General features: G+C 50.8%; 1 protein-coding gene across 1 annotated transcript in view; it reads left to right on the top strand.

The window, feature by feature from the left end:
- The first annotated feature begins 447 nt into the window (after positions 1-447).
- PAX8 (paired box 8) overlaps positions 448-12,678 on the top strand; it is a 55,106-nt gene continuing 42,875 nt past the window's right edge. Inside the window, exons 1-2 of the mRNA XM_040994090.1 lie at positions 448-493; positions 828-935. Coding sequence (XP_040850024.1) covers positions 911-935 — 25 coding nt within the window. The 5' untranslated portion in view covers positions 448-493; positions 828-910. The remainder of the gene's footprint in view (positions 494-827; positions 936-12,678) is intronic.

Here is a 12,678-nt window from a genome sequence, read left to right as displayed (position 1 = left end):
CCAGGCATGAAAGCCACAATTCCCTCCTGGAAGAGGAGGGGCCCCAGGTGGCAGAGCTGGGAGGAGATGGAGGACTCAGGGTGTCAGGACAGGGCCATGTGTCTCACTCTGGTGGCCCTCAACCGCCCAAGGGACCCAGAGAACAGGCCCAGAGGCGTCCATCCACTCCCCGAATATTTGCAGGCCCGCCTGACTGAGGGCTCAGCTGCCTCCTCTCTCGCCTCCGCTGGCAACAGCAGCTCCAGCGAATGTTTCTAACTCCTGAGTCCACTCAGCCATGTCCCCCTTGCAAAAACCTCCCCTTCCCGCACCCCCCTGCACCCAACCAGCCAATCCGCGGCCTGCAAGCCTCGCCAGACCCATCTCCCAGGGCTTCGGCGGGATAAAACCGGTCAGCGATGCCGGGTGGATGGGAACAAACTTCCGAACGACAGGAGACCAGACACCCTCGCGGGCAGAACCCAGGCACTCAAGGCCTGTACTGGCCAGCCAGGTACACTGACCAGGGGTGAGCAGGAAGCTGACTGGGAGATGGGGAAGGGATAGGAGAGAGAAGAGGGTCCCCAGGAAACACAACAGCCTACCCCTTTCCAAGTCATACGGGTTAACCACAACAGACAGCGCACAGGAAGAGGGCACCCCGGCTGGAGCTGGGGCTTCCCAGGAGCACGCCCCCTCCCAATCCCAGTTAGGCCAGCCTGAGATTGGCCTAACTAACTCCTGGCCCTCAAAGAAAGTCTGAGGGATTGGGCCTTGGGAGGGGGCGAGGGGCGTCTAAGGTCACAACAAAGCTTAGCATCTCATACCCTTCCCCTGGGTCTATGCAGGGCAGCGGCGTGGCGACAGCCCCGGCCGGGACCTGCGCAAGGAAGTCCCGAGCCCTCTGAGGGCTGCGAGCGACTGCCTGGCGATGCCTCACAACTCCATCAGATCCGGTAAGACGCTGTGGGGCTGGGACCCCAGAACCCCCGCGCCGCCTTGCGTCTTGCGCGCGCTCTGGTCGCTGGGGCTCGGGAAGCTGACGCTGGGGGCGAGAGGGACCCACCTACGTGGGGACGCAGCTCGGGGCGCCTACGGCCTGGTTCTTGCCCGGGGCCGCCTTGCTGTTATCGGGCCCTGGGAACCCCCTTGGTGCGGCTGAGCGCTTCGCCCCAGGCCTTGGTTTGTGCCGACCACACGGAGCGGTGAGGGGGGATCTGTGGGGGTTATGGGGTGGAGGGTAAGGGTCCTTTGCAGCCCACAATTGTGGTAAAAGGCCTTTTAGCGTGGATACTCCGCGCGCTCTCACACCCTGGGCCTGGCTGGTGCAGGACTCTCGAGTCCCGGACCTCCAAGCCCTGGTCCACACGGGTGCGCGCAGTCCTTTTCGGGGACTGTGAGGCGGGACCGTGAGCGCCCCCCATCTCTCCAGGGAGCTCAAGGACCCGGGCCTGGAAGTCAAGAGCTCACTGGGATGCTCCCGGACCCCTGGTTTCTCGGCTCAGGAGAGCCGCGCACGGGGCGTCCGGCTGCCGAGGACCAAGCTGTCCGCAAAGCGGAAGCCCCTCCCCACCTGCGCTCAAGGCCCTGGACCTCCCCAAGTGCTCCAGAGCTGGGGCCCATGGTGCCTGCTCTCCCTCTCCCAGCACGGCCTTGCCCGAACCGAGTCTGTGTCGTGAAGGAGCCCCGGGGTCGCGAGCGGGTCGGCGCGGTGGTCGCGGCTACCCCTGCTCGCGGCCAATGCGGACAAGCGGGCGGGGACGCGGCACGGCCCTCGGTGATGGATGGAGCCGGACCCGCCGCGGGAAAGGCGATTTATGGGGCCAGGGCGCATCGCGATCGATTTGGACCGGTCAAGTGAGAGGAAATCAATATTTCAGATGAATTCCCAGCGAATATGAAGTCCCGCTCGGCAAACGGGACATTTGTTATAATAAGGAGGGTCGGTTGGGGCGCGGAACGCCACTGAGATCTCTATTTAGGAAAGCGCGCCTAGGGCCGGGATGTGCCGCTCAATCTCGGTTCCCGAGGCCGGGACCCGGTAAGGAGGGGCGTAAGCAACTCCCAAGAGCGCAGCAAGGATCTGGATCCCGGTTCTCTCCAGAGCGGCAGACCTAGTCTGCAGTGTGCGCTCTGCCTGGCCCCCAAGCTCGCCTCCCGGAACCGCGCCGCTAGTGTGACGGAGGAAACCCACCACTCCGAGGCCTTTTGCCCGGCACAGAAGGGCTTGCGAGCCCACAGACCGAGACGAGATGTCTGGCACCCTCGCCCCCGGGAGCCACGCGCACTCTGGCCGCCCTCTGAGGCCAGTTTTCGCCCCTTTAGAATTTAGCCGAAGCAGGCTTCGGTTGTAGACGTCGCTCGGGCCTCCGAATCAGTGCCGCCCTCTTGGCTGAGCACACGCAGCTCCAAGTGTGGGCTTCCACCTCGGGCCAGTCCTGGCCACTTAAACTCGACTCAGGGGTTCCGGCTGCCCCCGACCTTCCCCTGACCTTTGGCGCGGAGCTGGCAGGGACCTCGAATTTACCCGGCCTGCAAGCCTCTTTTCCCTCTGTCGGCGCCGGCTGCACAATTAAGACCGTTTCGCGGTCCCTCGGACCGACACGTTATTATTTCTGTTGTTGGTGTTACTTACTTTCATTCTAGAAGCACTTATTACGATAAATGGAAATTTATAAAAGAAAGGAAAGGAGAACACAATTGATGTTTATTATTAATCTGCAGTGCTCCCAAATGCTGAAAAGCCTCTTCCCCATTAGCTCAGAGGCAAACCGTCTTCGGGGCTGGGGAGGGAGCGGCCCGCCTCGACCTTGCCAGGTAATTTTCCGTCTGGGAGAGCCGGAGGGGATGCTGCTACCCTTTTCCCCCCAAAACAAAGAAAACAAGCTAGGAGTCTGAGTGCGTCAGACCTCCTCCTTGAGTTTAATTAGACGCTAAGAAAACGCCAAGAAAACAAAGTCTGAAACCCAGCTCAAATCGTTCTGTGCTGTGCCATTTCTTGTAATACTACCTCAGCGGTCATCCTAACTTTCCGAGTCTTCTAGCACTACTGCTGGGTTCAGAATAAAACCCAGAAACCCCTTCCTTTGGTTTTTACAAGCCCATTTTTTGCTATATTTTTAGGGTTCCCCCTCCCTCCAGACATCCCTATTGCCAGGTCCTGCTGTGCTCCGAGAACTCCATAGGTGTTTTCTCGGGAGCAGAACTCGAGGCGCCCGTGGCCGCCCGCTCGGCTTTTCGCGGGAGCGAGGCCTAACTTGGCGCACCCTTTGCCGGCACCTCAGGCGATGGGAGAAAGTTTGCGGCCGTGCTTTCTCCGGCTGGCTGCGCGAGCCGGGCTCCTCCGCCGCCGCACTGGCTTGACAGAAAGCGCTGCGCCTTTATACAGCCTTATTCCGCCAAGAAAATTTGGGAGCGAATGATTCTGAAGCGCGCAAGTTAGCCATCGATTTGCACCGTGAAATCCGCTGGCATTTTTTGTTGCATCAGGGAATCCTAAAAAAAAAAAAAAAAAAAAAACTTTATGTAAGAAAAATGCTCAGAGGTGCCCGAGACAAAATCCGAGTCACATAAATTTGGTAAATACTCCCGGAGCGGTGAGGAAGAGAGTTCAGCAAAAGTGCGCGGCTCGTCCTGCACGACGCTGCTCGAACCAGCACTCTCCAGCTGATCTGTAAAACAAGTCATTCACGTGGCCAAGCAAGATCCAGAATTAAGATGCCACTTACCTCCCCGACAGAGTTCAAGCCCGGTTCGGTTCCCTCCTCTCGATTTTAGAATAGAGGACTGACTAGATGAGAAAGTAAATGCATTTGAGAAGGGTCCGGGTTTTTTGTTGTTTTGTTTTGTTTTGCTTTTTGGTTTTTTTTTTTTGTGTGTGTGTGTGTGTGTGTGTGCCCCAGGTGCCTGGTCTGGGTTGAAATAAAGTCTTGGAGGGAGAGAAAAGTGTTGAGGAACATGAAGAGGTGTTGGGGGTCCGTCTGTTCATCCCTGTCTTAGGCTACACTCCTCCTAACCCTCCTCAATGCAAGATAATTAGGAGATAATTTAGCTACCTTGTGAATTAGTTTTAAGATAAGTATCTTTTCAAGCTTTGTCACTTTAATTGCCTCCCTGATTGATAAGAAGTAATTATTTCTAATTGACACTTTTTTTGATGTCCATTGGAAGCTTGTGTGGAACTTGGAGAGGGGCTGGATGTGAAAAGACAGTTAATTAATTTTATCCATCTACACCCAAAAGGACTCTGCCTAATTTTGCTGAAAAGGACAATGGAAGTAAAGGAAGCGAAAACAAAAATCAATCTCATAGAACTTTAATTACTGAAAAGACAATTTTGCTTCAAAGAGAGCACCTACAGATATCTTGTGTCAGAACATTCTCATTATGACCCCCGTCTGTAATTTTGTTGGAGTGCCTGTTTGGTGGGTACGTGCTTCTCCTGGGCATACGCATAGCCTGGTAGATGCTGAAAAACGTCATTGAGGAGGTTCTCCGCTTTGTGATTAGTTTTCGTAAAAAGTAACTCAATAGAATTCGGTATGTGCAGAATAAATGAAATTATTTTTGCGAGAGCTAACCATCAGGAAGATGGACTAGCAGCTATCCTTGTTCTGTAATTATTGATGGAGCTGGGTATAAAGGTGAAACCCGACTCACAGTGACATGCCTTTTTGTACCTCAACCTTGGAGTCAACAGTTTAATCATTCACACCCTGCAAAACATTTTACTGCGAGGGAGAAGCAAGGGAAAGAATAAAGGGAAAAAGACATCCAAAGGAGGGGGGGAGGAGTGCAGACAGAGGGAGGCGAGTAGAGGTGATCAAAGGAAAGTAGTTCAGAGAGGAAGGTGGGCAGAGGCATGGAAGCTTTGCCATTCAATACGTGAACATCATAGAAATTTCCAACATTTCTTTTGAACACAAAATCTCTACTAGAGCCTCCCTCCCAAACCCCCTAACCACCACCTCAAAACTTCTGCTTTCTTTGCATACAAAAAGGTAGCACTTAGGGGACCCAGTTAATCATGATCTTGAATATCTAGGTGCAGAGTTCTGACTTTGAGGTCCATGAAAAGGAAGCAAAATAATTGGGCTCTGGAACCTTTTGGGATTCAAACTCCATGTGATTGTCATTTCTAGTTGCATACGCACCATCTTTGCTTAGGTAAACGTGTGGCTTACTGGCATACAAAAACGTTTCCTACCGAAGAGTACACTACACACGCACACACACTCACACCTGTTTGGAATGAGAGGACCGCAATCACACAGAATGCACTCCTCTCAGGTTAATTTCAGCTAGGGCTTTTTCCTTTCAATCATTTGTGTAAAAATCGTGTCTGCTTTTAATGCTGTTTCTCTCAGATTATGTGGAGTTGCAAGAATGAGGAAACGTTTTAAATGAAAAGAAATGTAAGACGTACAAACAGCAGATAATATCGCATACCAACCTCACTATTAGTGAAACTGAAAAAAATATATAAATAATGCAAAAAAAAAAATCAGCAAGGGAGAGTTTAGTAATGGAAAATTCCCCTGCAATTAAATGAAACAGTAATTTAGTGGAGATATGCCTGAATGAATTAGCATTTATTAATTGGTTTTCATAAAAACAATTTGTGTGTGTGCATGCGCGCATTGGAAAGCGATGGGTTTAAAGGATGGAGTTTCCATAGGAAATGTTCCTCAAACATTCGTATCGAATCATGCATTATCACATTCTATTTTGCGAAAAATTCCTGATGTACTCCCTGCCAAGTTTTGCCTGCACAGAGGAAACCTTGGAGGCAGGAGGCATGAGGTAGGAGTCCCCTCTAGATGGGAAAGAATGGAGAGAGATCCGCCTTTTATTGGCACATCATCTGCAGGTGTGAAGACAGTGAGGGACTTGCTGCAGACTCGGTTCTGGCTTAGGACCCTCCAGAGCACTCCCGGGGAGAGAAGAACCACCTAGGGGAGATGGCACCCTCACAGAGGCAGAGGAGGCCTGTTTTGTGACATATTCTGGCCAGTCCCAGCAGAAGCTGCTGCTTGTCATCCCACTGAGACACTTGCCAGGGTTTACTGGCGCATGCCCGTGTTTACTTTCTATTGCCACAGTTGGTCCGTCTTGAGCTCTAAGCACTTTTTAAATAAACATTTTTTCAAAGATTTATTTATTTTCATTGCAATGGCAGATTTATGGAGAAAATAAGAGACAAAGAGAGATCCTCCATCTACTGGTTCATTCCCCCAAATGGTCATAACAGCCAGAGATGAGCTCACCTGAAGCCAAGTGTCAGGAACTTTTTCTAGGTCTCCCGTGCTGGTGCAGGGTCTCAAAGACTTGGACCACTCTCCACTGCTTTTCCAGGCTACAAGCGGGGAACTGGATGGGAAGTGGTGCAGCCAGGTCATGAACAGGTGTCCATATAGGATCCCTGTACGTGGCAGTGGAAGATTAGCCATTTGAGCCATTACACCTATCCCAGCTTTAAGCATCTTAAAGCTGCTCTATTTATGAGTCTGAGAAGTGCCCAAATTCTCGGCTGAGCTGGGAAGCTTTGAGTTCTGTGGCTCTGTGTACACGAAGAGTCCAAAGATAAAGAAAATTAATTTTGCCTAAGGAGAGGGGGAATAATTTCAAAAGGGGAGAGGCAGAGAAATGTGCGCTGGTGCTTCTTGCTGTGGGTTTAGTTGAGAAGTGGAAGAAGTCGGAGGCAACAGCCACCATTGACCCCTGCTTCCTTCAGTAGTAGAGCTTGGAGGTTGTGGTGGCGGTGATGAAACCCTCTGAAAGGGATTACACCCCCACACTCAGAGTGTGAACCTTTGAGAGGGGTTTTTTGGGTTCAGACTGGCCCAGATTCTTTTGGGGAGGAAGCCTGGAAACAGCTGCATAGAGAGTTCTTCCAACAAGTGTCCTGGGGCTAGACAGTTCTCTTGTGAAGGAACCCGGAACATCCATCCCCCGTTCTCCCCTGCCAGTTCCTGTCTGTGTAGCCCACAGTCCATGAGCAACCCCTCATTCTGTACCTGCAGTCATAGCACCTTAGATAGTTGGAGCTGGCAAGCCCCTCCAGACCCCTCTGGCAGCCACACGGTGACATGATGAGCAAACACCTTTTTTCAACTACAAGCCTGAAACATCTTCATGGGAAGATTTCTGTTTTAGACTCAGGATTCATGTTACTGAATTGCATCTTTTCCTTGGCTGAGGGTTCTTCCCCAGTAATGGGTCAGAAATGAGGCAGAAATTCCATCTCTTTTCCAAGGTATGTCCAAGACCAGGGCATGAGAAGTTAAGGGCTCTCCCATCCCTACGACCTTGGATCCTGTTTCTGCGATGATTCTGCAGGATTTCCCCTACCTATAATTTCAGATACCATCTAAGATGCCCAGCTGCTAAGGGAAGGGGCATGGGTCATCACAGCCTCTTCTGCTTTGCCAATGCCACTTTTTTTTAATCCAAAGAAACAGAACTGATGCCCAAGAGCTGAGTACACCTTGGCACTTGGTGAGCTTCCACAGTAGCAGCTGCAGTCCTAGTCTATCTTGAGAACAGCTGTGGAGAGTGAGGTTGTACTGACAGCCAGCACTGCCATCAGCACATTGTTTCCAATGGCTCTGCCAGGCAGGTGTTGCTGCTGACATTCTCACTTTTTTAAAGATTTATTTATTTTTGTATTGCAAAGTCAGAGACACAGAGAGGAGAAGAGACAGAGAGAAAGATCTTCCGTCCGATGATTCACTCCCCAAGTGACTGCAATGGCTGGTGCTGTGCCGATCCAAAGCCAGGAGCCAGGAACTCTTCCAGGTCTTCCACACAGGTGCACAGTCCCAAGGCTTTGGGCTATCCTTCACTGCTTTCCCAGGCCACAAGCAGGGAGCTGGATGGGAAGTGGAGCCGTCAGGATTAGAACCAGCGCTCATATGGGATCCTGGCGTCAAGAACTTTAGGTGCTAGGCCACCACGCTGGGCCCGCTGCTGACATTCTTAAAGAAAAGGAAAGTGATATACAGAGAGGTTGGTCTGACTCTAGTTCCTTTTCCACTGGCCTTACACAAGTCCCAGCTCATCAGAACTGCCCCCAGCAGGAGACAGAGGGGCAGGCAATGCCTGCAACCCCAGTGGAAACTCCAGTTAAAACACTTGGCAGAAGGTGCAAAAGCCAAGAGCAACAGTCACCTTCACTCTGTCAGCTTGTCAGTGACCCCCAGAGCTACAACAATTCATTAAAATAACAACAATATGTGTAGTTCTCCATCTTTCCATTTTTAAAGATTTATTTATTTACTTATATGAAACAGGCAGTTACAAAATGGGGGAGAGACAGAGCTCTTTTCATCTGCTGTTCCAAATGATCGCAAGATGGGCCAGGCTGATGCTAGATCAGTTCTCCCAGGTGGCCGGCAGGGACCCAAGTATTTGAGCCATCTTCCACTGCCAGCCCAGGAGTATTAGCAGGGAACTGAATTGGAAGCGGGAGTGAAACAGGCATTCATATGGGAAGTAGGTGTTGCAAATGGCAGTTTAACCTGATGCACCACAACGCTGTCCCAGTCTGTGAAGCAGGGAAAGTGGTCTCTGTCTGGGGGGCCTCCCTTGGGAACTGCAATGAGGAAAAAAAGAGATGACCAGGCAAAATAGAGGAAGGGAACTTGTTTACCTCAGTCCCTTCCAGGGCTACCACATTCAGCTTAGTAAGTTGCAGACCCATGGGAAACTCGCTTCCCTCCCTTGGGATCTCTGTCTTCCTGCCTGGAACTGCCTGGGAGATGGATGACTCAGCGAATGCTGTAGTAGGAATGACCTCCCACTTACACTGTCAGCACCAGGAGCTCTGATCCCTAGGGGACAGGTGCAGTGGAGGTGCAGGACGTCACTCCCCTTACTTAGGCTGGTACCCTCTGCCACTTCCTTGGCATGTCTCCCACCCTTAGGCTCATGAACAAGAGCACCTACTTCCCAGAAGCTGCCTTGGAAGTTTAGTTTGTAACATTAGCTTGATTTAACAACAGCAAAAGTGTTCATTTCTCTGAGAGTGAGCTCCCATCTACTGTCTTAGTCTCCAGATGCCTGCCACAGCCTGGGCAGGGTGGGACCAGAGCAAGGGATTCAATCCAGATCTCCCACACTGGCCTCCAGAGTGGAGCTAGGCATAGAATCCAAGCACTCAGATAGGAAATGCAGGGCCCAGCAGTCATCTTAATGGCCAGGCCAATTTCTAGACCCAAGAGGTTTCAGTTAAACATTTTTATTTTCTCACATGGAACATAGCTACTCAGCTCCCAGGCTTAGCTGCATTTCTCACATGTAAACTCATGTTGGATCAAAAAAAAGCAAGAGGGAGACTGAGAAAGAAAAGGAATTTCTTTTCTGTCTTCTTTCACTCTTTTCTTTTCTGCCCTCATTGGTTTTGTCTTTTTTTTTTTTTTTTCCCTTGTTTTCCTAAACGGCCTTGCAGTGACCTGGGTGGTTAGTGCTAATTAGTCTGCTGGGACATATTGTCGCTGTCAGGCCAAGCACAGCAGAAAAGTTCGGGAGCTGGTGGGGTGACACATCTAAGAGAGAAATGGCTTAATCGGCTGTCATCATGGTGACTGTGTTTGTACACAGCCAAGGCCCTTAGTGTGCATTGCATTTTGGAATCTTCGGTATCTTCAGGAGAGAGTTGGGATAAACTCAAGGGCTGTGAAATGTCAAGAGGTCCAGCAGCTTCTGATGCCTCTGCAAGGCCAGGGCTGTGTGGAGACCTCCTCCCTACAGAGTCCCCCTACACCTCCACACCCCTGGCTTTGTAGGCTGCAGAAGAGGACTCAGCCCTGTAGGTGCTGCCCCCAATCCATTCTTTTCTGTGTGCTCCCTGTGTGGTCTTAGGCAAATCAGTTATTTTCCTGCACTTGACTCTGCTCCCCTCTATCAAATGCAGGGCTTCCGAAAAGTCGTGTAAGTAAAAGTAATGTCCTTGCTAGGATACGATGGCCACTGGAGAGCTTCTCCTCGGCTCCAGCCAGTAGTTGAGCAGGGAGGAGGGTCTCCAGGACACACTCCCCCATGTTTCCCTGTCTTAGTATTTCCTGTGAAACTTGTCATGAGTGACTTGAAATCCAGTGCTGAAATTTTTGTTCCCTTTGAAGTTTAGGACAGATCTTTTAATATTCCATAAGGACAAAATCATAGGCCTATCACACAACAGTGCTGAAGTTAATGAAGACTCAGGACAAGTGCTAACTAGACCGCTAAGGTCGTTGTCAGCATTACGGCAGCCAATCTGGTGACCGGGAAACCCAGAGGAGAAGCACTAGGATTTGGATCAAATGAGTTGTCTCTAGACTTCACATCAGAATCCAGAACATTCCAGGAGCTTAGCAAAACTGATCTTAGAGCTAAAATGAGTTCCAATGGGTACATGCAGCAAAGGCCCACAGAGAGGCTTGTCTTGGGTTACTTTTTTTTTTAGATTTATTTTTATTAGAAAATTAGTTACACAGAGAATCTTCCATCTGACGATTCACTCCCCAAACAGCCACAACAGCTGGAGCTGTGCAGATCTGAAGCCAGGAGACCACATCCTCTTGCAGATCTCCTGTCCTCGACTGCTTTCTCAGGCCACGAGCTGGGTGCTGGATGGGAAGCAGGGCCACTGGGATTACAACAGGCATCCATACAGAATCCTGGTGCCTACAAGGTGAAGACTCCAGCTGCCAGGCCCGGTTACTTGTTTTTAAGTGACACCAAACCAGAGAGCTCTCGCTTCTCTGATGTGAGCTCTGTCCTGCCCTTATGCTAAAATGCTAAGGCTAGTACTTGAACAGTATTCAAGGGGAGGGTGGAATAAGGTGTCCTCCTGACATTTCCCGAGGCCCAAGTGGTACAGAGCCTCTGTCCGTGACCCTGAGTAGGAACAAAGAAAGGAGTATGGGATTGAGAAAGAGTGGGGCAGGTGTCAGGGCCAGAGAGGCACTGGAGTCAGGCTAGTGAGCAGTTGGCATCTGAGGGCCAGTGGCTTCACTGGATTGAGGGAGGTCTCAACGTGTAGCACAGTGGCAGCCATGGTGGCATCCGTGCCCGGGGTAGATGGTATTAATGACTAGGCTTCTGAGGAGCACCTCTTTGGGGCAGGAAACCTGCACCCAAGAAGAGAGATTTACAGAATTGCAGGGCAAGGATAATCAAATGAAAGAGCTCAGGACTGAGTAGTAAAATCCCCATGGATAAGAGTACCAGAGGTCAATGATCTTGAACAGCAACCACAGCACAACTAGATGGTTGACAGTCCAGTTCAATTGGCTTTCTGGAGTCTGACCTAAAGTGCCAATTGTCCCAGAGTTGTGTAGCATCAGCCGGCTCCCTGGTGGCCTGCACGGAGGCTCCACCCCAGGATAGTCAATCAGCTTCTGGAAAAAGGGGACAGAGATACAGGTGCATGCTACCATGCAGCCATGGCCACTTCTGCTAAATAAGAATGCTTGCTGGGTACCTGGAAGATTCAAACCCTGTGCTCTCATAGATTTGTAATCTCTTTTGGACCTGCCATACTTTGTGCCTCCTAAGATCTGGCTGGTGACCCTGCTGTGGCCTAAGACTCTCCTTTCCTGAGGGCCTGCCTGTGCTGTGCTGGCTGGAAGGGGTCCATAGCCTGGGGAGAGGTGAGGTGCAGGAGTGCATTGTGGCCCTGCCCACACTGCTGTTCCTGGAAGGCACTCTTTGTACTGGGCAGTGTAGATAGCATTGTCCACAGCCTTCTTTTGTTTGTAGACTGGTGTGCCTGTGTTCACCCATCTGCCCCAAGCAGGGCTATCAGCTACTTGGGAGCCCTGGGGGCAGGTGCACAACTCTGTTGCCTCACAGGTTTTTGTCATATCAGATGGTCTGCCTGGATTCAGACTTGTTTAAGGCCCTGCAGGGGCTCACAAATGAGGCCCTATGATCACAGAACCCCCATCACAGAGCAGGGGCTTCTTCTTATAACCAGGGCTCTCCCCATGACCCTGTACTGCCTGCCAGAGCACAGCAAGGATAGACTAAAGCCTGACCCATGCTCAGGGACCTGTTCTGGGCCAGCAAGACCTTGGGGAAAAGGAAAAGAAAGGGCCTCCATCAGCTGCTGACAAAGACTGAGAAGTTCAGCGGGGGCTGCCCAGGTGCACAAACGTGTACAGAGCGCTCACACACTCCCACCCATGTACATGCACACATAATATACTCAGACAGAGACAGTCATACATACCGTCAGGTCTGAGATGGGGTGAGGTACACGGGCACTCAAAATGCAAAATTTAAGGAGGCGCTCCATCCCAGATCCATGCAGCAAGGGGACTGGCTTAGAAAACAAGTGCCTCCTTGGATTCCATAACTTGGTGCCTGACTATCCTCATGAGAGGTCCTCATATTTGATACACATGGGCCAGGCACATACTCAGTTATACAAACAGCAGTTACCACCACACAGGTTCACTATACAAAGATGATACTCACCCCGTGACACACATAAACATGTTAGGAATAACCTTTTATGACATACATGCCTGTGTAGTTGACTATCTCAGTGATAAAACAGACAGAGAGATATCTGCTCTTGGAGGTGACCCAAGAGACACAAGTGTGAAATGGCAGGTATACTCCATGGCTTCTGGTTGAATCCACAATTGTTAGGAAGGAAGGAATAGCAGATATTGTAGCAAAGTGGGGTCCAGCTTGTGTGGAGGAAACTGC

This window comes from Ochotona curzoniae, unplaced genomic scaffold, assembly GCF_017591425.1.
Source record: "Ochotona curzoniae isolate NIBS_2020 unplaced genomic scaffold, NIBS_Ocur_1.0 contig_883, whole genome shotgun sequence".
Classification (NCBI taxonomy): domain Eukaryota; kingdom Metazoa; phylum Chordata; class Mammalia; order Lagomorpha; family Ochotonidae; genus Ochotona; species Ochotona curzoniae.
The sequence above is the reverse complement of the archived record's forward strand: the minus strand, read 5'-3'. Positions and strand labels throughout refer to the sequence as shown.